The sequence below is a fragment of the Crotalus tigris genome, unplaced genomic scaffold (genome assembly GCF_016545835.1).
Source record: "Crotalus tigris isolate CLP2741 ecotype Arizona unplaced genomic scaffold, ASM1654583v1 scf7180000024472.5447098, whole genome shotgun sequence".
Taxonomy (NCBI): domain Eukaryota; kingdom Metazoa; phylum Chordata; class Lepidosauria; order Squamata; family Viperidae; genus Crotalus; species Crotalus tigris.
The window spans coordinates 1470431-1495550 of NW_024100643.1; the positions used below are offsets into that span (position 1 = coordinate 1470431).

At 35.6% G+C, this 25120-nt stretch overlaps 1 protein-coding gene across 3 annotated transcripts in view; it reads left to right on the forward strand.

Moving 5' to 3' along the window:
* Positions 1-25120, forward strand: part of TBKBP1 (TBK1 binding protein 1) — a 72578-nt gene that overhangs the window by 5453 nt on the left and 42005 nt on the right. For all 3 annotated transcript variants that reach the window (XM_039333047.1, XM_039333049.1, XM_039333050.1), the window contains exons 2-4: positions 11032-11312; positions 12253-12375; positions 16700-16804. In XM_039333047.1, coding sequence (XP_039188981.1) covers positions 11091-11312; positions 12253-12375; positions 16700-16804 — 450 coding nt within the window. In that variant the 5' untranslated portion in view covers positions 11032-11090. The remainder of the gene's footprint in view (positions 1-11031; positions 11313-12252; positions 12376-16699; positions 16805-25120) is intronic.

Sequence of the window (25120 nt, forward strand, 5' to 3'; positions counted from 1 at the left end):
TGTACTTAGAATATCAAAAATAAACTTGAATGTACCATGTAGTAAATTATTTGAAGTATACAAAGAAGACAGGTGGTTAATTACTGGAGGTTTATAGTACTTTGAGAAGATTTCTTATAAAGTGCTTCTTTTAAGAAAATCCCCTCTTAGTCAATAGTGCCCTCTCTAGCTATGATATATACATTATAGTATAGATGCGTCTAGCAAGGCTTTTCTGTATTCTAACAGATGATATTCTCCCATCATTTGCATGTCTGCAGACTCCTACATTCTACCTAAGTGTGTAACATGTCTTAAACACCAGCTGTTTTCCTTTCCTCTCCTACTCTTTTTCATCTTGTCTGGTGAAGTGTTGTTAGCTTGCATGTTATTTTAGAAACTTCACTTGGCTTAATAAGAATGTTACCTTAAGATGAAGTAGGTTTTTTTTATTTTTACTTCATTACTTTTATTTTGCTTTGCTTTATAGATTTATAAATGCAGCTTTCCTCAGGATACATCTTTGTATATGGCTGCCATTTTTCTGTTTCATTGTTGGAGAGAAGAAATCTAAGGAGTAAGGTTTTATTCTAATCCAAAAATCAATCTGAGGAATAGATTCAAAGCTATTCATATTGGAAGATGCAACATACACATGGATATCCATGTATTATCGGGATATAAATCCCCTCTTCTAAGTTTGAAATAAAACATTGTCTTGCTTAGATTTGTACTTTACAATTTTTTTAAAAAAAATCCTTTACCCCCCCCCCAGACATTTCCCCTTCCCCCATCTCTCTGATTCTCAATTATATGTTCCTTGCAGGTATGGTTGGCTTTGCTTTAATTAAATGTATTTAAATACAGATCCCTATAGTAACTGCAGCACTCCTTTACAAAGCACAATTTAAAAAATTGAATGATTGAATGGAAAAGGAAAATGGCATTTACCTGCAGTAGAAAAAAGCACATGTCCATGTGCATGTGCATGTATTTGTGCGAATACTAGAAAATATAAGTTTTAGCTGGTATTTTGTTTATTGAAACTACAGCTTTTCTTCTTACCTGGAATGACCTTGACACTGTAGCATATTGAATTAGCTGGTTGGGTGTGCAAATTTAGATAGCTGTTGACTGCCAGTTGATTTAATTTGGATAGCTTCAGTTTTTAGAATTAACTCTTTAAGTTCCCTTCCATTACTGTCTCACCTCTATTGCCATCTGTGAGATTTTGCCAATGCAGCCAAGATAGCTCTGTACAATGTAGCTTTAGACAAGTTATCTGAGCTGAAACCTGGAGGGTTAATATTCAACACACACACACACACACACACACACACACACACACACACACACACGTTTGGTGGCAGTGCTTAGGCAAGTTGCTTGGTTTCAGTTCCTGCGTGGCCAAAAGAACCAAGAATGCCTCTTTGAGTTATAAGTACTGAGTAGTTCCTTTATTGTTGTTTCTCTCCTACAAGCAGAATCTTGCCAGACTAAAGCAATTATCTGCAATAACTACAAGGTCTACTTATAAGGGAGGGTCCAATCTTGCTTTCTTCCTGCCTACCAGACATTTCAGGCTCTGCTGTCTTTTGCTCTCTAGGAATGGGCCCATCTCTCCTATGACTCCTGATTATATTCCACTACATCTCTTAATTTGTTTTAAAGTTGTAATAATAAAATAAATAGTAATATAAGGCATGGGCTATTCAACCATCTGATCTTTAGTTAATAATAATAAATTGATAAGAATGGTTTAAAAAAAACTGTTAGTAAATTTACAAGGAGTGGGGGGAAATCTAGAGTCAAATTCAACATTTTGTAAGAATCAAAAGATAGAGATAAGTCTTGCTCTTCCAAACTTTAAACTATATTTAAAGTTTTAAACTATAAAAATTTAAACTATATTTAAACTACTCAATGAGCAAAGCAAGAAATGCCAACTAAACAAGAAGACTACAACACAATAGGGAGCCAACAGCTTCTAAAAAATATGATGAGCTCATATATGAACCTAAAGAAGAAAACTGATACACCCAAATCGAACACATTAGGGAACAAACAGCTTCCATAAAAAAATGAGCCTATATATGTACCTAAAGAGCAAGACTGATGGAAACATGTCACTCTTAGAAGAAAGCAATCAAGGGCAAAGCCTCTACTATCTACCGTAGCCCACTCCAATGAAGACCATCTGAAACTGAACAATCGCTTTCATAGCCTCCCCCTTGTACAGGGGTGTCAAACTCGCAATGACATGTGATGTGTCGCGATGTATCATAACTTTTTTTCCATTGCTGGCAATGGGATGGGCACGGTTTCACCATGATGCATCCAACCTGTGGGCCGGCAGTTTGGCACCCCTGCCCTAGAAGAAAATATAAGACACTCACAAAAGAGCATTCATCAGTAGTTTCTTAAAAAAGAGGCACAACCCAGCATTCCTGAGACAAGAAGAAAAGTATTCCAGACTTCCCTAGGGAAAAAAAAAAGGTGAATATTGGTGATAGGAGATTCAATTCTTAGGGGAACAGAAACTATACTCTGCAGACCAGGCAGTCAATTTAGGGAGGTATATAGTCTCCCAGGAGCAAAAAACAAAGACATAACTGAATACCTTACTAAAATAATCAACCCCATGGATTACTATCCCTTTCTTCTCCTACATGTGGAGACCAATAACACAACAATGAATCTAAAAACAATAACAAGAGATTATGAATTGCTAGGGAAGAAAGTTAAAGAATTGGGAACACAAGTGGTGTTTTCATCTGCAATTTGGTGGGATGAAACTCATGACTGGAATGTATTGATGGAAGGATACAAACTATTCAAAAGAAACAGACCTAATAAAAGAGAAGGTGGAGTTGCATTATATATAAAAGATCACTACATCTCTGCAGAAATACACAAAACCAAGGAAGAAAACTTCATAGAATCCATATAGGTCAATATAAAAGGGGAAAAATGACATTGCTATAGGCATATACTACAGGCCACCCAACCAAGCAGAAGAAATAGATGAAAGTCAAGGAAACAGTCAATCCATTAAAGGAGAAGATGGCAAGGAAGTAACAGGCAGTAAAGAGAAAGCAGAGTTGCTTAATACATTCTTTGCATCAGTCTTCACACAAAAAGAAACTTTACCCTAACCTACTAAAAACATACAGTAACTGTAAAAGACAGACTAGAAATATAAATTAAAATAAACAAGAAAAGGGTAAGGAAACATCTGTCTGACTTTGATGAATATAAATCACCAGTCCCTGATGGATTACATCCCAGAGTTCTGAAGGAGCTGGCAGACGTTATCTCAGAACCATTGTACCATATCTTGGAGCATTTGGGAACTACCAGAGGTTGGGAAATTGCTGGTGTGATTCCCATCTTCAAAAAAGGAAAAAACAACAACCCAGACCTAGGAAACTACAGACCAATCAGCCTAACATCAATATCTGGGAAGATACTGGTAAAAAATTAAAAAACAGATCTGTGAACTCAAGAAACAAATAAAATTATAACTAGTATCCAGCACAGGTTTGTTAAAAACAGATCATGCCAAACCAATCTTATTTCATTCTTTGATAAAGTAACTAAAGTAGTAGACCAGTGAAATGCTGTGGACATAGTATTTAGACTTTAACAACAACAACAACAACTTTATTGTCACTTTGAATGTACACCAATTGGCGTACATCAAAATGAAATTTTGTTGCATACTGCTCTCAAAGGGTCACCACCTCCGATATACACTCCTTGTTCGTGGCCAGCTCAAGTTTCAGATCGTCCATTTTAGTCTTTAGGGAGCGAACAATGGCAAACAGGACAGATGGAAATGGAGCTTTATGTGGATTAGCCCTCAAATTAGCTTGTATTCCTGCACGACAATCTCTCCTCCTTTCCTTTTTCTGATCCTGACTGTTCCACCTTTTCCTTAAAGAGGCCTTGCTTCTTTTTGCCCTGGAACACGCTGCCACCGCCTCCAACTCCTCCAAAAGCCTCTCTCTCTTCCTCTGGGCCTGCAGACTGCCTCATCCAGTTCCTTCGCTCCAAAAGCTCTGGGACTTCTCCTCCTCTACCTCCTTTGGTTTGATTTGCAGTAGAATCCATCACTAGGCCAGCAGTCAGATCTTGCTGCTGGCAGAACAATTTCAAACAGCGCCAACTACTTTTAATGGTCTCACCAATAGTTCCGAAACACTAGAAACTCGCTATGCCGTGATTGTCGGTCGTATGTTACCTTAGTTCCACCACGTTGCTTAAACACATCAAAATTTAGTGAGGTGGAGTTTAAATCTTTTAGTGAGGTGGAGTTTAGATCAAAAGGTTGGTATTACTTTAGAGGATGTGAATTTGGTAAAACAGATTAAAGACCAAACTCGAGCTCATATAAAGAGAATTTATAATGTTTTAATAGAATTGGATTCTGAAACAGAGTTAGTTAAAGATTGTATAGTTAAATGGGCTCAAAATATTCAAGAGCCTATTTTATTGGATACATGGGAGACAATTTGGGTTAGAAATGTAAAATTTACCCAAGCGCAAAATTTAAGAGAAAATTTTTATAAAATATTTTATAGATGGCATTTGGATTCCCAAAAGTTGTCCCGCATCTCTCCTAATTTACAGCCCAAATGTTGGAGATGTGGAAGCTTAGACGCAATCTATTTTCATATTTGGTGGACTTGTAGAGATATAAAAGCTTTTTGGATTAAGATTTGGTGGAATATTCAAAAGATTTTTAAGAGAAAGATAAAGTTTGCTCCGCAATTATTTTTGTTGGGTATTATTGCAGATTTTGATGTCAAAGAAATTAATTTGATGCTGAATCTTATAACAGCTGCAAGATTATTGGTGGGGCAATATTGGAAGAAAAACTCTTTGCCTACTATGGAAGAATGGATAGTTAAGGTGTCTAATTTAGCAGAAATGGCAAAAATCTCCATCTATTTGAAAGACCATTCACAAGAAAAATATATTTCGTTTTGGAGAAGATGGATTGATTATATTCAAAAGAAATATGAGACTGAAAAGTATTATCTTGCTTATGAGTAGATTTTAGATTATTTTTAATATTTCAATATGGTGGAATTTATATTATTTTTAGTATTATGGTTTAATTATATTATTTTTGTTTTTAATTAGTTAACACTTGTTTTGAAAAGGAGTTAAAGTGTGTTATGGATTTGATTGATAGTATAGTCGGGTTATGTTAGTTAGATTATGTTTGTTTATTTTTTACCCTGTAATCAGCTCTGGGAAGTGGGGGAGGGGGGGAAGGGGTGGGAGGGGTTTGGGTTATATTGTATTAAATTTGTAAAACTTTTAATAAATAAAAAAAACCCTTCCTGATCTTGTGGCCCATATCCCTTAATATCCTTCCCAAAGCTTTTCACCTTTTAGCAAGGCATTTGACAAGATAGATCACAATCTACTTCTTGGTAAGCTAGAAAAATGTGGGATTGACAGTATCATCATCAGATGGATTTATAACTGACTGACAAACCATATTCAATGAGTTGTCCTTAATGATACTACATGTATATGGTGGGAAGTAAGCAGTAGGATACCACAAAGTTCTGTTTTAGGCCCAGTACTCTTCAATATTTTCATTAATAACTTAGATTAGGGAATAGAAGGGGAATTTGCAGATGACACTAAGCTGGCAGGAATAGCTAATACACCAGAAGAAAAGCTCAGGATCTAAAAAGATCTTGACAGACTTGAACAACAAAATGAAATTCAGTGTGGAGGAAAGCAAGTTTTTACACCTGGGTAGGAAAAACCAAAGGTACAAGTATAGATTAGGCAAAACCTGGCTCAAAAACAGTAACTGAAAGGGACCTTGGAATCCTAGTGGATGATCACTTAAACATGAGTCAGCAGTGTGGGGCAGCAGCCAAAAAAGCTAATACAATCATTGGTTGTATAAACAGAGGCATAGAATCAAAATCACATGAAGTATTAGTACCGCTTTATAAAGTCTTAGTAAAACCACACTTGAAATACTGCAGTTTTGGTCACCACATTACAAAAGATATTTGGAAAAAGTGCAAAGAAGAGCAACTAAGACGATTAAAGGCCTAGAGACTAAAACATATGAAGAATGGTTGCAGGATTTGGGTTTGGCTACTTTAGAGAAAAGAAGGACTAGGCGGGATATGATAGAAGTATTCCAGTATTTGAGAGGCTGCCACAAACGGGAAGGGGTCAATTTATTTTCCAAAGTACCAGAGGGCAGGACAAGAAACAATGGATGGAAACTAATAAAGGAGAGAAGCAACCTGGAATTAAAGAGAAACTTCCTAACAGTGAGGACAATTAACCAGTGGAAAGCTTGCCTTCAGATATCATGGGTGCTTCATCACTCAAGGTTTTTAAGAAGAGACTGGACAGTCGCTTGTCTGAAATAATAAAGGAACTCCTGCTTGAGTAGCGGGTGGAACTAGAAAACCTCCAAGGTCCTTTCCAGCTTTACTCTATTCTGAATGCTGAATATTACAGGACAAACTGTTTGTCATTCTGATAGAAATGATAAAATCCTCACATAGTAGAACATCAACATTGCATAGAACTGGTGTAATTAATGGGTTTTGTAGATATTTATGATACAAGGACACCAAAGAGTGCAAAAATGTTAAAAATAACATAATGTGAAGTTTGATAAAAAGTGTGAAATCTTATGAAAATAATAATTCCAACAATCTCACTGGTAGCCTCTCCTTAAAATTTTGCTTTAATTTTGGAATAAGAAAAATGCAATTACAGTATCATCCATTTAGGGTCAAAGATCAAAGACATACCAAGAACTACTTGGTGAAGCTGGAACATACCATTGTTGATATACCAACAGATTGCTGGAAGAATAAAAACCAACTTCAAAAATGAGAGACAGCTTTTAAAAAAATGTTAAGAATTTGAAATGCTCATGCACAATCATGAGCATGTATTAGAGCATATACAAGTTAGTCCTCAACTTATGACCACAATTGGAACTAGCATTTCCATTGCTGAGCACAGTAATTTTTAAATAGCTTTTTACAATCTTTTCTGCCTCAGTTGTTAAGCAAGTTACTAAAGTTGAGTGCATCATGTTTGGTTGCCAAGTGCCCATAGTTTGATCATGTGTCCATTGAAATGCTGCAACAGTTGTAAATGCAAGGATGAGATCTAAGTCTTTATTTTCATTGCTATTGTAACTTCAAACAATTGCTAAACAAATGGTGGTAAGCTGACGACTACCTGTATATAAATTGTTACTCAGCTATGACATCAATTGAGTGTAGCACTTTTGCTGCATCGTCTTTTAAGATTTTGAATAGCTCAGCTGGAATACTGTCACCTCCACTAGCTTTGTTGTTGCTCAGATTTTCTAAGGCCCATCTCACTTCACATTCTAGGATGTCTAGTTCGAGGTCAGTGACCATCTCATTGTGGTTATCTGGGATGTTAAGCTCATTCTTGTATAGTTCTTCTGTGTAATTTTGCCATCTCTTCTTAATCTCTTCTGCCTCTGTTAGGTCTCTGCCATTTTGGTCCTTTATCATGCCCATGTTTGCATGAAACGTTCCCTTCATATCTCCAATTTTCTTGAAGAGATCTCTGGTCCTCCCTATTCTGTTGTTTTCTTCTATTTCTTTGCACTGTTCATTTAAGAAGGCATTCTTATCTCTTCTAGCTACTCTCTGGAATTCTGCATTCAATTGGGTGTATCTTTCTCTTTCTTCTTTGCCTTTCGCTTCCCTTCTTTCCTCAGCTATTTGCAAAGCTTCTTCAGACAGCCATTTTGCTTTCATGCATTTTTTTTTCTTTGGGATGGTTTTAGTTGCTACCTCCTGTACAATGTTGCGAACTTCCATCCATAGTTCTTCAGGCACTCTATCTATCAGATCTAATTCCTTAAATCTATTTGTCACCTCTACTGTATATTCATCAGGAATATGATTTAGTTCATACCTGAGTGGCCTAGTGCTTTTCCCTACTTTTTTCAATTTAAGCCTAAATTTTGCAACAAGAAGCTCATGATCTGAGCCACAGTCAGCTCCTGGTCTTGTTTTTACTGACTGTATAGAGCTTCTCCATCTCTGGCTGCAGAGCACATAGTCAATCTGATTTCTATGTTGACCGTCTGGTGATGTCCATGTGTAGAGCCGTCTCTTGGGTTGTTGGAAAAGAGTGTTTGTTATGACCATCGTATTCTCTTGACAAAATTCTATTAGCCTGTGCCCTGCTTCATTTTGTACTCCAAGGCCAAACTTGCCTGTTATTCCGGTTATCTTTTGGCTTCCTACCTTAACATTCCAATCCCCCATGATGATAAGGACATCATTTTTTGGTGTTAATTCTATAAGGTGCTGTAGGGCTTCATAGAACCGGTCAATTTCATCCTCTTCAGCACCAGTGGTTGGGGCATAGATTTGGACTACTGTGATATTGAATGGTTTGCCTTGGATTCGAATTGAGATCATTCTGTCATTTTGGGGATTGTATCCCAGTATTGCTTTTCTATTCTTTTATTGACTATGAAGGCTACTCCATTTCTTCTGAGGGATTCTTGCCCACAGTAATATACCTGATGGTCATCTGAGTTAAATTCACCCATTCCTGTCCATTTTAGTTCGCTGATTCCTAAGATGTCGATGTTCAGTCTTGTCATCTCTTTTTTGACTACGTCTAGCTTGCCTTGATTCATGGATCTTACATTCCAGGTTCCTATGGAGAAAAAATCTTTACAGCATCGGACTTTCCTTTCACCACCAGATATATCCACAGCTGAGCGTCCTTTCAGGCTTTGGCCCAGTCGCTTCATTCTTTCTGGCGCTACTAGTACTAGCCCTCTGCTCGTCCCCAGTAGCATATTAGACACCTTCCGACCTGAGGGGCTCATCTTCCAGCGTCATATCTTTTTGCCTTTTAGTACTGTCCATGGGGTTTTCATGGCAAAGATACTGTTTTAGGTTAAAAATTAACCTAAAAATTGAGGAGATAAAGATAAAAATGAGCACCAGGAGGTAAAACAATTAAATGTTTAATAAATAGATAACCTAGCTTTCGATGGCTGTATTGCCACCTCATCCTCTCTTGGTAACTGTGACCACTGAAACTGGCAAAGTAGACCACGTACAACATCTGTCAAAACAGTGCTTTCCACATTCAAGGTCAAGAAATGAACGAGAAGAAATTTGTTGTCATGTAAATGCAAGAGAAAAAGTTGTAGGTAGTATTTAAAGCCAGTGGTTGATTTCTAGAGTTTAAAGCTGATTTTTCCCCATTATTGAAGCTGCTTTGATATCTGTAATAAGGGTAAATTATTATCTCTTGACTCTTTACTGCTAGGCCCTGAGCACAGAGTTGAGTTCCTAGAAAGAGAAATATTGATTTTCATGCTTTGGATGAAGGCCTGATAGTGATATAGATACACGAAGATAACCCAAAGCAATAGTGAATAGTTCCAGGTTAAACCATGGAGTTTTAGGAAAATGGAGTAGTCATTCTCCCTTAGGCCAGCCTATCTGAGAGGATTGCTTTTAGATAAAATAGGAGAAATCTATATGTTTACTTTCCAGAATACTGGAAATAAGTGGGGGGCAGTAATAATGCTTTATTTTAATTAGAACCCATTTAATCACCAAATGGATTTAGATGCAGAAAAGTGCCTCTCTAGGGCCTCTTGACTAGGGAAAATGTCTATTTTATTTTTTTCTCCAAATTTTCTTTCAGTTTCTTCATGTAGGATAAGTGGGGTCTTTTTATTGTTGCTATTGTTTGGCAACTGGGAATCAGAGTTTTGGGCATTGCAGATCAACTGGAGATCTGTAGTGGAGCTGATCCATCATGTTCTGCCTAATCTAGATGCAGAATATTAACTAGATAGCTCAATGGATTGAGTCTATACAAGTAGTTTCCTGTGCTCTTTATTTCCTAAAGAGCCAGTAGCTATCTGTTATCTATTTTTGTTTTTTATATATAAATATATGAGCCATTCAGAATTGTATACTGCTTTTTAAAAATAATGAATGATTTTTGTAGTCTCATTTCTTTACTCAACATGTCCACATAAGCCATTTTAAAAAGTTCTGCCATGGTGTGCAAGTTGCTGCAGCAGTTTGGACACTCACCTTTCCTCTGTACCTGATTTTATCTTACTATTGTTCTCCTTCCCGTTCTCCTTCCCCTTTTCCTTTCCTTCTCTGGGGGGTTGTCACATTCTGTGCCCATGTCTGAAATTGTTTAGTTCTTTCAGCAGGCTATCTCTGTGTTGGGCTTGACTAGCACATTTCTTCTTTCCAGTACTCATACTGAGAAATCCAGTGCAGCATTTGAGTTGCAGATTAAAGAACTAGACCCCAGATGTCATTCAACACAGCATATAATGGTACACAGTCAGATATGGAACCTTGTGAACAATGATCCAAACATTCTGCGGTACAAGACCTGTGAAGGTGAATGGGAGGTGTACTAAGAGTATTTCTGACAAACTTTGTGTTCCCTAAAAGCATGTGGGAAGGACATGTGGTCATGCCAAGCAAGTCCTGTTGGGTTAATTTGTGCTTAATTTCCTTCCAAGCACAAATCAATAAACATAATAGGGACTTCTAAACTGCTGCAATATGTGATGGGTGAGACTGCATAATTGATAGATGTAGCTGGTGGAGAGCAATCCACCACAATTCTTTAGCATACTTACAAATGAAGGGTTAGAAACACAAATATGTACTGGAGTACCACACTAGTGTACTGTAAATCTTTAAAACAGTAATGATATACTATCAATAGGAAGCACATAATCAGAAGATGGTAACAAAGTTTGTTCAAAAATGTTGATATAATTTCTTTTGCATCTTTTCTTTATTAGACCTTATCCTGGATTCCAAACAGATATTGTCCCTCAGAATAGCTTTCAACAATTAAAAATCCATTTACAAATATATAGCTCTTTTGCTCAACTTATAACAGAAATGATAAGAAGATGCTTAAAAAAAGTGGAATGTTGGAAAAAGGTATTTTGCTATCAGCCTTATTACTCTTGTTTCTTGTCACCTCCTGCAGCTGGATTTGGCCATGCATTGATATTTCCTGCTAAATGCCCACTCCTTCCAGACTATGTCATGGACTCCATGTTTGAGGATGATATCAGCATCCTTACCCAAGATGCCTTGGTGCAGGATGATGAATGGTTGGATAGTCCGAACACTGACCTCTCCAGTGAGATGTGTTCTGCCTCTCACTTTGCTTTCATCACGGCATATGATGATATCAAGAATCGCTTGACAGGGTTAGAGCGGGAGAACACTAACCTCAAACGGAAACTAAAGATGTATGAGATCAAGGTGAGTGGTAGCTGTGCAAAGTTAGATCAGCCAGAAAAATAGCATATACCAATTCAGAAAAAAAAAATGTTGCTCCTATCATGGGCAGGGATATATGTAATTATCTACTGCTACAAAACATTGACCCTACACAATAGGGGCTGAGAGTATCCCTCCTACTTTTTAATGTGTTGGTTCCTGATATGCTAGGGCAATCTTCTCCAGCTGCTGTGTTGAGACTGCAGTTTCAGAAATTTTCATCCAGCAAAGGTATTTTAATACCTTTGGAGGATGCAAAGAAGGCTAGAATAGCCTTTTATTCATGTACTCTTTTTTATTCACCTCTGTGGACCACTTGATCATGCCCAGGATAGGTGGCTGCTAGATGGACCAATGTGCTGACTAGGCTTCAGCACATTTATTTTTTTCCCTAGGAAAAATGTCATATTGTTGCCAATACTCACATGTTGTAAGTCTATTCAGAAGTTTTTCTTGGTTATACAACACCTCCCTCCTCTTGTTTTGTTTTTCATTTTAAATAAAATGAAAGTAACTAAATTAATAGAGAACCTCCTCATTAAACTAATGGTTCTCATATTGTGGCTCACAGATTACTGTCAACTCCAATTAGACATTTCATGGAAAGACAATTGAAGCACTGAATATATTTATATTTTACCCAGTATTTGATTTTTTAAAAATCTATTTTGTCCAGGCCACACAGAATCATTTTTCTGTATTTATTGTAGCAGCTAATATTGTAACTCTCTCATATTTAAATCTTACATGCAGATTTACTTGTTATTGCTTCCCATTTTGTGCAAATATTAATAAAATATGTGTGTATGTGTGTACATATAGATATGTACACATTTTTAATGCTATTACCAATATAGATATGTAAATACATATTATTCTCATATATACGGACACATGCTTTTTTTTTTTATCTGGCCTGCAGTTTCCATTGATCAGTGACTTTGGAGAAGAACATATGTTCTCAGCTTATGAATCCAAGGAGACTTCTCTTCTGAAGAGCGAGAAAGTCAACCTTCAGCAGCAGTTGAATCAGTTCCAGCGTGAGGTGAGGGGACTGTCTCAGTAATCTTTAACAAAATGAGTGCATTTAACTTACTGATCTTTTCATGGAATTTTACCTGTCATATGGTGGCTTTTACCACTGCCTCATGAACTGAAATGTGGTTCAAGGCTGAGGATTTGTTTTATTTGGTTGATTTAGTAATATGTAACTATGATAGTATACAAAACCTATAAGAAAATAACATTTCTAATAGCTGGGGTTGCCTAAGAAGGACTCTCTCTCCATTTTCATTGAGGATAATTTAATGGGATATGTTCATTTTCATGTGCAATTCTCTGTTGTTGTGTTTTGGAATTTTAATCTTCACACATCTGGAGGAAGGGTCCTGTACAATTTCAATTTCAGAAAGCATAGTGAGTAAGTACTATAACTAACAGTACCAAAGACATAGAAAGAAATAGAGTTTACATGTCTCAAATCACACCTTCAACTAGATAAGACCAGTGGTAGTACATTTGGATCCCAGTGTTCTGTTTGCACTGGAAGCTCTCAAATGACAACAATCCAAAATTGTGCACTTAGAGATAGACACATGTGCGTACGAACACACACACACGGGGAGAGAACTGTGAATAAAATTCTTTAAGAGAAATTTTATCTCTGTTGTCTCTATTCCTAGAAATAGATAATTGAGTAACTGAACTGAGTAACTAAAATACTAATACCTGTGTTCTGCATTAGAATAGGGACCCCATAGGCCGCAGTGAATAATGTGTCAGGTTTAAATTAGTTATGCATTAATCATATTTTCTGTAAAGATTTTTTTTTGCCCTGAACCATATGTACCTAGCAGAATTTTAAGAATTCTAGCATATTTATCTTTATATTAAAGTGAAACTATTTAGTATTCTATGGGGTCTTAATTGTTATTTTAACTCATCATAACCAAAGTAATGCAATGGCAAAGGAGATAAGAGGACCTAAAGATTCATGAGATGATCTTGGTTCAATTGCTTTTTTCTTTTAGCATTGCATACTTCATAAGGGTGTATAGGTAAAATGGGATGGAAGCACTGTGAGAGTGTGTGTGTGCATTCTTTTTCTTTTTTTATTGTACAAATATTTTATTTAATCATTAAATATACAAGGTTTTATGCAGTGAACAATCAAGTGACTATATAAGAAGTAAGAAATACAATTAACCACAACTAAGGGACTCTTTTGGACAAAGAGTCTTTATACAGAGCCCTTTTTAGTTCTATATATTATTCATTTTGTTTTTATTATAATGTTATAAATCTTGACACATTGTATTATTTCAATGAATATTTTAGTGCAATTATATGTAATATACATAAATTATGAGCATTCAATTATTTAGGAAGTTTAAAGTATTGAAAATAAGAAAAAATAAAAAATCTTTTTTTATTTGGTTGAAATAAGTTTATTTAATCTATTTGTAAATAAGGTGCTTAATCAAAATTTTATCATTATTAACAGGATTTCAGAACGTCAATATTGTAAGGATAAAATCATTTAACTTTTCCTCCAAACTCGAGTATAACATAAAAAGGGACCTATGTTATAACATAACAAAGTAATGGTAATATTTTTATCTGAAGCTAACTATTTAATATTAAGATCACCTTGGGATTATTATTTGGTGTATATGTAGATAGATAGATAGATAGATAGATAGATAGATAGATAGATAGATAGATAGATAGATATGGATGGATGGATGGATGGATGGATGGATTGAGCAAGAGATAGAGATACAGAATATATATAGATTGGGTACTCTATAAGAAAAACATTTTACATTTAAATTTTACATTAATATGAACTCATCAAGCAAGTACATAATTTGATTTTCAGACTAAGGTCTAAATTCTGTAAAAATACTGTATCTGCTATTTTCAGTTCCTTATAAAAGAAGAAAGGATTATCGCAGCTATAGAAACAAGAATTGGGCTTCAATATCTTACTTAGTTTGTATGCAAACTTTTCCCATGGAAGGACTAGCAGGATTGAACTAAAGATAGATTAAGTGTTGTTGAGGTGGGGAGGAGAGAAAGAATTGAGGTGGGAGTGAAGGTACCATCCCCTTCTGTTGTTCTTCAATAATTTGGAATGGTATATTTTTGAAATCTTATTCCAGTGCCATTCTTAATTTAGTAATGGACCATCTGCATTCCTTCTCTTAAAATATTTCCAGTTCTCTTGACACTAGAAGAGAAGGATGAAGCAAAGATTCCAGTGGTTGATTTTCAATGCTCAGTGTCAAACTTCACACCCAGACTAGGCATAAACCCAGACACTTCGCCCTAAATTCAGCTCTTGGTCAGACTTGGCAGGAGACTTCTAGGCATTCCTTGGCTCACAGTTTTTACTGTAGACAAAAAGAAGGCCTCAAATGCAATGATCATGACAATGCAATAAGGAAGGAAGGAAGGAAGGAAGGAAGGAAAAAAGAAAGAAAGAAAGAAAGAAAGAAAGAAAGAAAGAAAGAAAGAAAGAAAGAAAGAAAGAAAGAAAGAAAGAAAGAAAGGGCAGACATATTTTGTGGTCTGCCTTTTTGCTTTCTCCCTTCTGAATTAATAGATATTTAGCTAGTTTCTGGTGGCCTTAAAAGGCAGTTAAGATGTTTTTACATGATGGTCTTTTCTAGTCTTAAAACTGATTTCTACTTCACAAGATTCAGTTCTCACACTGTGGACCATTTTGGGGGACTCCTTAAAGTTGATGGAAATTGAAAAAAAAAATTAGATCCAAAAAGCAAAATGCATGCAGACATTAATAGGACTTACTCAAGATGCAGAATTCACTTATTTTTGGTTCACTAATGATATTGATATTGTCTTAGTATAGCTTTTTAAAGAATCCTGATCTCTGGCTCATTTGCAGGAATTAATATTGCTAGATGATCTCTACCAAACAAATTTTGTGGAATGTTCTACATTTTTGGTATTATGAATTTTTCTGTAGAATTACTAGTGAAATAGAACCCTCCTACAGGGATTCAATTTCTCACATAATGTCTTAAAATAGTGAAAGATGCTTAATCCCATCCTTCCCATGTTAAGCCAGGAGGTCTGAGGGAGAATTTCTGTTCAGGTCATTTGAATACAGTTAAAAACTTCAGTGCAATCAGAAAGAATGCTACCTTGGAGGAGACAAAATCAAAACAATTAATGACAGCAGTGTTGTTGCAACTATTTCCCTTGCTTCATAATATGGTTGACCATGTTCTTAATGGCTTCTTCTTCTTAAAGATTCAGGAAAGAGAATGATTTCACAAAATGATTTTGTAAAGCCAATCTCAATTACATCTCCAGTATAAATTGCTGTAGCAATGTGTGGAAATAACAAATGCACAAACCAATCTAATCCAAAATTCAGTCACGTTGCCTTCTTCTATGGAATTAATATTTCTACAGTGATATTGGGACAACTTGGAGTAGAAAGTGCTAAATTCTTCACTTTGGGGCATTTTAAAATATTTGGGTGGGGGATAAGTAGAATAGATATTTTGGATGAGAGACCTAAGACAGCCATTGCATCAATTAACACCCCTCCCCACAGGAAAAATCTAACCAAAGTTTTGGGGACTGGGTAAGTAATTTTTTTAATGGATTTGAACTTCTAAAACACCTACTTGTGCCTCATAATACTTACCAAAAAGAAAAGGTGACACAAATTGTTGATTTTCAAGGTATCTAAAAAGAGTGCTGGGTGAACAGTATGTGCCAGAGGGTACTTGTCCATGAAAAAATATTAATTGAAAATAGATCACATGATTTTTTTTGGAGCAATGGAGATAATTAGCTATTAATTACTACGGAGTAATTAATATTCACCTCATTTTCGCCTCTTGTAAATAGATTTTGCAGGTATACAATTGTGTAAATGGAAACTTTCTCAAGATATCTTCAGTACTTTTCTGTGTGAAAATAGATGCAGCTTGAACATTCTTTTGCTATGAAATGAATTCTTCCCCATTTCATTTCTGAAATGATAACTGTACCTGGCTCCAAATTTAGTATGAATTGCTGCCATTTTTGCTGAATGGTCTTCCTAATTCAGGAGGACCATCCAGGTTTGCTTTATTTTACTACAGCAACTCACAAAATTATCTGCTGATTAGCAAACTGGCTGAACACATCTGACTTAGGAACCAAGCAGAAGGAACAGATTTTCCTGAGTTTAATTTGGGGCAGAAGATGGTGTAAGGGTCTAAAATGCAGGGAATGTGCAATTGCTGTCTCCAGCCTTTGAAACTGGCAGTCACAGATTTAGATAATTAATGGCTGCTGAATGTGATTTTTGCTCATTTGTTTCCTGTTTCTCTCTCTCTCTAAACCAGCTGCAGAAAAGCAAGGAAAGGGAAGAACAGTTGGAGGAGATGATCCAAGCCTATGAGAAGCTATGTGTGGAGAAAACAGACCTTGAGTCAGAACTGGGCCAAATGGTGAGTTTTAACTACTTTCCTGGTCATGCATTACCTTTCCCCCCTCCCCCCCCATAGAATATTTGATGATGTGATTTGTTAGACTGAGAAAGTAGCCATGTTTGCAGTGTCTTGAGTGAAATACTATTTCACTGGGTAAAGACACTGAGCAAAGATGCCAGCCAAGGACATCTGCCAGCCAAGAGCATCTGAAGAGTACTGACATTATATCGGAGTACTAAAGATGGCAGCCAATATATGATTGAAGACTTCCCTTTCTTATGAATATCATACTTGTAAATGGGGCAGGGTTTCAATTGCACAGTCATGATCCCCTTGATTTTTCCTATACTCTCACCCTGCCCCATTCACCAATCCCTGTTATCACCCCTTATTGTTATGGGGCTACCGCAAAATTTTTAATCAAGAATATGGATGGAGACAAGACTAGAACTAAATTTAACATATGTAGATTTAATTAAAGCTCATTGAAAATAATCTAATACAATCAACATGATTAATTTTATTTTTTATTTTATTTGTTTATATCCTGTTTTTATATTAGTTTACAAATAACTCAGGGCAGCAACATATCCACATACCTTCTTCTTCCTCCTATGTTCCCCACAATAGCAACTCTGTGAAGTGGGTTGGGCTGAGAGAAAGTAATTGCTGGGCCAAAGTTATCTAGCTGATTTTCATGGATTAGGTGGGACTAAAACTCATGGTCTAGTTTTCTAGCCTATTGCCTTAACCACCAGTCTAAACTGGCAGTGTACTATATTTAATAGAATCACTAATATTTTTATATGTATTGGTTTAGTTTTCAAATTTCTATTCTGCTAAAATCCAGAGTGTTGTGTCCTGAGCCTGCAAAAGCAGGCTCGGGACATTGCAATGGTCCCGGGCTGTTGCAAGCTGCCCAGGACCAGACTAAGTGGCGCCAGCCTGTGCGCATGCACAAGGCGTGAAGCGCGCCATCTCTTTGTAACCTTTTTGCCCGGGGATTCTATTTAGAGTCAGAGAGGCCTGCGAGCCTCAGAATTGTGCCTGAGTGAGCAGAAGAAGAATAAAGCTGTTGTTGTATTCAGAATGTGTGCTCTTCTTTCACCATCAACTCAAGGACTTAACACAGAGGCTTGGTGATTTACAGAGATTATGATAGAGCCAAATTCTCCCAATTCTTTTATAGCACAATTGTTCCTCTGCCAAGATCTGTCCATAGATATTTCTATCACATTTTATATCCTTCAGTTAGGAGACTATTTACTTTAGCAGAATTGGGCACTAATTATTAGGACAACAACTAGTAGATCTATATGCCACCCATATGAAATCCAATTTCTTTTTTTAAAATATATTATATTAATTTTTTGCAATAACAATCTTTAGTGCTTAGTGAACAATGTGTTGTCAAGGTCATATATTTAAAAACAATAATAATTAATTTCTATAAGTGATCAATATGTTAATTGATAATATATTTCCTTTACCCTCTCTTCTTCCAGTAATATTCTCCTTTTGTCTACATTAAACAAAAATAATTCTTAATACTTTCAATACATACAGAGTTTGGTATAAACATTTTTCTAGTATTTGTACATTTAACAATAACATCAACATATAACATCTTTTCTAATCAGCTTATGTTTCAATTGTATTTATAGAAGTCATCATTAAGTCATTATATATCCTGTTTTGAAGATTCTTATTTAAGCTTAATTTCCCCTCAGTATTGAAACAACTCTTATCAGTCACAATTTTCTGAAAATTCATTACCTTTGAATATCCAAACTTTTCATTCAAATACACTCTCTCAATATTTTAAGACTTGATTAGAATCCATTTCACATGTGCTATTAAAATGTCCATTGTACACCCAGGAACAGTGAAGTTGAATACTTCCAATTGTTAACTCTAATTGCTATTGTGTCCAAGTGGTTATTACCCTTCTTCTTGGTGAACTTTCTTCTAAGAAGAATGTAAAATTCTTATTTATAGCTGTTGCTGTAGAAACCATCTGGTTCCTCCCCCATGCTATTAATTGTTAGCTGCTAATTGTATGAGGATTTTATCACCTTTTAATTTTTTTGTAGTTGTTGATTACTGGTCTTTTATTGCGTTTAGTCTTGGAGCTTAAATAAATTTTGATTCATTCACTACACAGATTATAAAAACCATGTCAAACATAAACAACTTAACATCAGTAAAAACAGTAAAACAATATGAGCCAAACATAGAACACATGACAGTTTTAATTTCTCATCTATTTACTATATTGTTTTAACTTCTATCACATTAAAAAATTACACAGGTAGTCCTGTTCAACAACTACTCAATCAGGGATTTTTAAAGTTACAATGGTGCTGAATGAGTTGAAGTTCCAGCCATTCAAGCACCTCCCACAGTCACTGGATTGACTGATGATGGTTGCAGCATTGTATGGATATGTGATTTCCATTTGCAACCTGCCCTGCTGGTTTCCCAAAGCAAAGCAACAGGGAAACCAACAAGAAAGGTCACATGTTGCTTTGGGTAGATGGTTTGCATTTCCCCCCTCCCTGCAGCAGCCATCTTTGGTTTTATTATGATAGCCCTTTATCTCATCAGCTGCCCATGTACTCTTTCCTGCCCAGCAGCAGCCACCTTAGTCCAACCATGATGGTGTTGCATCTTGCTGTGGACACCCACTTGGCAGCAGACACTTATTTGCCTCCTGGGTTTCTTGCAAGCCACCTGGGACTTATTTAACAATTTGCAATCCTCATTTAACAACAGCAATAGGGAATGCTGTTGCTAATTGTTATGTGATATTGCACTGCATCACTTAGCAAAGGAAATCCCAATTCCTATGTTAATCAAGGTCTACCAGTAATTTTTTTGGCAACCTTAGGAGGACTCTGGAGTTGCCACTAAAGATTTCAGTAAGTTCCATGAGGTTTTGCTGCCACAGACTGCAACTCTGCCTCAGATGGTATGGATATTTCTAAGATTTTTTTCTTTATCTTTAAAAATAACGTGGATGGCCATAAGCATCATTAATCTTAATTTAGGTGAATAGGGAATGCCATTTGCTTCCCTGACTTTTACAAAAAAGCCTGCATAAAGCATTTCTGAATCACGCAGAGGCAATTTGTCTCATTCAGTGGGGTTGGTTTTGAATGGCAGAATTCGAACTTCTCATGAATTCAGTGACTAATGGATTTAATGGTATATCTTTTCTTTTATTTCCCACCGACTATAATCTGCCATGCTAATTATAAAAAGTTATAAGATTATTATTTAGCCAGTCAAAACTAGGTTGGCAAGGCTTGATCCCTTTTGCTTCCTCTTGGACATAACTTTAATATAGAACTTACAATTCTTGTTATCCAGTCTTATAAGCATCATAATAATTGGTCTCTGAAGAAAAATAACATAATTTTACTAAGGAGCCCTGTTATTCAACTTCCAAATTTCATACTCAACAGCAGAAATGAGACAGAAATCCAGGGTGTTATAAAGCAGAACAAATTCAACAGGGTCACATTTTGAATGAAGGGAACTAAACTAACTCCTTTAGAGCAGTGTTTCTCAACCTTGACAATTTTAAGGCATGTGGACTTCAACTCCCAGAATTCCACAGCCAGCATTGCTGTGGAATGCTGGCTGTGGAATTCTGGGAGTTGAAGTCCACATGCCTTAAAATTGTCAAGGTTGAGAAACACTGCTTTAGAGGATGAGATACAAGTGCAAAGCAAGGTCACCCAAAAGACATTCTATTGCCTGAAGGAAAGGACATGCAAAAGACATACGATGCTAGCAAGGAGATGGAGTTTTTCAGTATTCCTGAGAGTACTTGACAGTTTAAGAGGTCCAGGGTGAAATGTGGGATAACACAATACAGTTTTTCAGGTGTGGGGGAATGCTATACTTTCTATTCCAGCATCTGTTAGCTTAAAGCTGTTGTTTCTCAAAGAATCTCTTCAGATTCTTTGTTGTTGTTGTTAATTGCGAAGTCGTGTCCGACCCATTGCGACCCCATGGACAACGTTCCTCCAGGTCTTCCTGTCTGTATTAATGGATAGAAACTAAAAATAAACATGAGACTGTGATGCAATCTGTTGTTAAAAAAAAGTCAGTAAAAGAAAACAAAGGACTGATCGAACCTCTTTCAAACATAGGGAGAAAGTTGGGAATAAAAAAAATAAAGTCTGGGAAAGAGAAAAAACTCAAATAATATAGAACAGCAAGAGAAAGATTTGAAGCAGTGATGAGCTTTTCAGCCAAATGGTCATGGTCTAATACTAATGTTTCTCAGGCAGTTGTGGCTGGCATCTTCAAAGGCAGAGTGAGCTGCTTTGTGGTGTACCTCTCTTGACAATTCACTGGCAGCTGAAATGAGCTGACTGGGTTTTATACTTGAACATGGCAAGCTGATCTATGGTCCATATCATGGGAGTCCAAGAAAGCTGGTTTCCAATTGATTTCTTTTTTTGAACACCAATCATGATTTTCTTTTGGCGTGTTAATGATGGCTTTTCTATTTTAGCCATAGAATGAGGCTCAATATTGCTTCATTGATGCCAGCTGTGAAAACCTATACTATATTAGGTGTGCACGCACACACACACTGACACACAATTAAGGAAAGATAAACTTAAGTAAACATCCTCACTCATTATTTCTTTCTAAAACATATTTTATCGGTAGATATAATGACTTAGGAATTATTTGTTTATTATTATTATTATTATTATTATTATTACAACTAAATAAAAGAACACACAATGTGAATATTTAGTTAAAAGATTCTTCAATATTATGGATTACTGTATAAATTTTCATCTATTGCTAATTCCCATATTTTAAACTTCATTGATGTAGTTAAGCATTGCGGTATTTTCTTTTTTTTAAATATTTGTTTATTAATTTTCTAATTTTATATTTAGGTATTTAAAAAGCAACGTGGTGACTGGATTAATCAATAGTTCAGTAACATACAATTTTTTTTAGTACAAATCTCAAATTATAACCTCAAATATTTCCTCTCTTTTTCCCTTAATATCTACTATCTCATATTTAATACAATTCTTATTATGTCAACTAAATAAAAACATCATTATTACATTTATTAATAATTTTTTAGCTTATACATATCTTAATTACTTTTACATTCATTCTTTACATTCAATCAATGTCTTGTTATTAGTTTTTCCCAATTTTTAGTTTCCCATCAATATTCAAATTCAGCGTTTGATATTTATAATTTCCAGGTTTTAGGTAAACAAAATTTCCTTTGTCTCAATTCATAACAGAATTTAATATTCAAAATACATATCTTATCTATTGGGGTATAATCTTGTTTTATTTCCTAAAAGTTATCTATTTCCCCCCATCTTACATCATCTAATTAATAATACAGTATCCCCTTTAATAAATTAAAGCCCATTATATATATTGTCTGAGTTAATCAATAAATCAAACATATTCATAATATTTTTTTTTCTTTTGGATCTACTTTTTAAGTATTAAACAAATAGCATCCTTATTTTTGACTAATTTCTAAATATTTTAAATTTAATGACCAAAATTTCCCTTATCTCAACTTCTCCTTTTGACCCCACAGTGTTTTCTTATAGTAAAATTGGCAGCTCATATCAACATTGAACTAATTTCTTGTATTATACCATTTTATGCTGCCTAGGAAAGATGAAAAATTAATCAAATCAAATCAAATGAATTATTAAAGATATTATATCTATTTTCCATTTTATCTGAAATTCTTCCAACCCAAATGTATAACTGCATGGACATTGTCATCAGAAATGGCTATACATAATGATTTGATTACACTCCTTCAGCATGATGACAATAAGTATTATAATACAGTTTTACGGGAGAATAGTACTATAAAGAATAGTACTTTTAATATCAGGGAGAAATGATATTGCTTTACAAGCTGAATATCTAGCACTAACTCAGTAAACCTGCTTTGAGATCTGAATAATGTATGTTACTCATCTTAAATTGAAGTAATAATAAAATTAGTATTTTTTTATTACTATCTTTAAAGTTTGATGTAGTGGGAAAGGTGCTGACTAGAAACAGGACACTTGAGTCCTAACTCACCCCCAGGGATGCAAGCTGGTTGGGTGACTTTGGACCCATCAGTCTCACTCAGCCCAATTCACCTCACAGGGCTGTTGTAGAGAAAACAACAACAGGAGGCAGGAGTATTAGGTATGTTTACTGCCTTGAGGTACATATAAAAAGGCATAAAATAATAATTCTAATATGTCAGGTTGCTATACATAAATCCTTTTCTACACTTTGTCTAAGCCTTTAACAACTATTTTATATAAATAAAGATTTCCATGCCATGTATAAATCAGTTAATGTGAATTGGAAACATTAAAACAGGAATACAAAGTAAGGAAGAATAGCAATTCAAATTGCAGTTTTTCTACTCAGCAATGACAAAGAAAAATATTGCCCTGACTTAAGTCAGGAATATGAGATTTTTTTTGCTTTTCTTAGAATGATGAAAGGAGCAGGGTGACACAAGCTCCAACTCTTTTGAATGTGCATGCAATGTCACAGCACTAGTACAAAATAGGATCGGTCTGTATCATTCCTTTCATTATTCTGTCCCCTTATGTGACTCTGCAGAAGCCAGTGATCAAGAATACAAAATGTTCAGCCAAAATATTCAGTCCTCCATGTGACTGTAGAGGAAAGAAAGAATGATGTAATGCTTTATAAATGCATTTCTCAGCAATGGCAATCCCAGTTCCAACTGCCATTGTAAGTTGCAGATAATCTCTATTTTATTTCTAATAATGTTTGAAGAAATATTGTATGCCTTTCACTTGGAAGATATCCAAACCGAGCAAAGCAAATAGCAATAGCAATACAGTAGCATTTATGTACTGCTTCACAATGCTTTATAGTCCTCTCTAAGTGATTTACAGAGTCAGCATATTGCCCCCAATAATCTGATACTCATTTTACTGACTTTGGAAGGATAGAAAGCTGAGTCAACTTTGAGCCACTGAGAATTGAACTGTCAAACTGCTGGGAATCAGCAGTCAGCAGAATTAGCTTGCAATACTGCATTCTAACCACTCCACCACCACGGCTCTTGGAAATAAAATGTTTTATTATGTTTTTCATAACACCATATAATACATGCCTATAATTTAATTGTCTAGGTTTCTTTTAGAAATAAATCCAGATTTGTTAGGAAACAATTAATTATAAACATTTTTAGCTTATAGGTTTTTTCATCTTGATTTAACAGTGTAATAGGTTTACGTGCTGACCTTTTGTGGACATCCTTATTTGGTTAAAGAATAACAAAACACACCTTCTTTAGTTCCACAAGGCAGGAACTTATATGTAACTTTTTATATAAATAATATTTATTTGGTATGCATTCATTTTTAAAAAATGTTTAAACAGTTCAATGCAGCCTACCAGTTTAAAATGTACTATTTCAGCTTCTCTTAATTGACTAAATAAATCTCTATGATCATCTATTAATTTAGAGTTTATCCTGTAATTTGTGAACTGAATATTTTTAGAATTATTACATATATAAATATAATAAAATGCTATAATTATTCTGTATGTTCTTTTGTTTACTTAATGCAGTGGTTCTCAACCTGTGGGTCGGGACCCCATTTCACGGGGGTCGCCAAACAACACAGTCCGCCATTTTTTTCTAATTCCATTGGCTTTCAAAAGCCAATAGGAATTGTCCAGGCTGTCTCTGCCCTGCTGAGCCCGCCAAAAGTCCCATTCTGCAAACGGTGCTGCACCAGTTGAGTAGTCCTCAACTTATGATTGGTTGATAGTCCTCGACTTACAACCAGTTGGGGGTCGCGGCATTAACCACTGATTTAATGGAACTTGATTTTCCTTCCTATCTACTAGCTACTTACCATTATGAATAGAATAGAATAGGGATAAAAGAGTAGATATGGAAGGGACCTTGGAGGTCGTCTAGTACAATCCCTTATACTAGGAGAAGCCCTATACTATTTCAGACAAATGGTTGTCCAGTCTCTTCTTAAAAATCTCTAATGATGGAGCATCCACAACCTCTGGAGTCAAGTCATTCCACTGTTCCCGCTGTGAGGAAATTTCTCCTTAGTTCTAGGTTGTTTCTCTCCTTGATTAGTTTCCATCCATTGTTTCCTGTCCTTCCTTCAGGTGCTTTGGAGAATAGGTTGACCCTCCCCTTTTTTTTGTGGCAGCCCCTGAGATATTGGAACACTGCTATCATGTTACCTCTAATCCTTCCTTTCATTCAACTAGACATACCCAATTCCTGCAACCTTTCTTCATATGTTC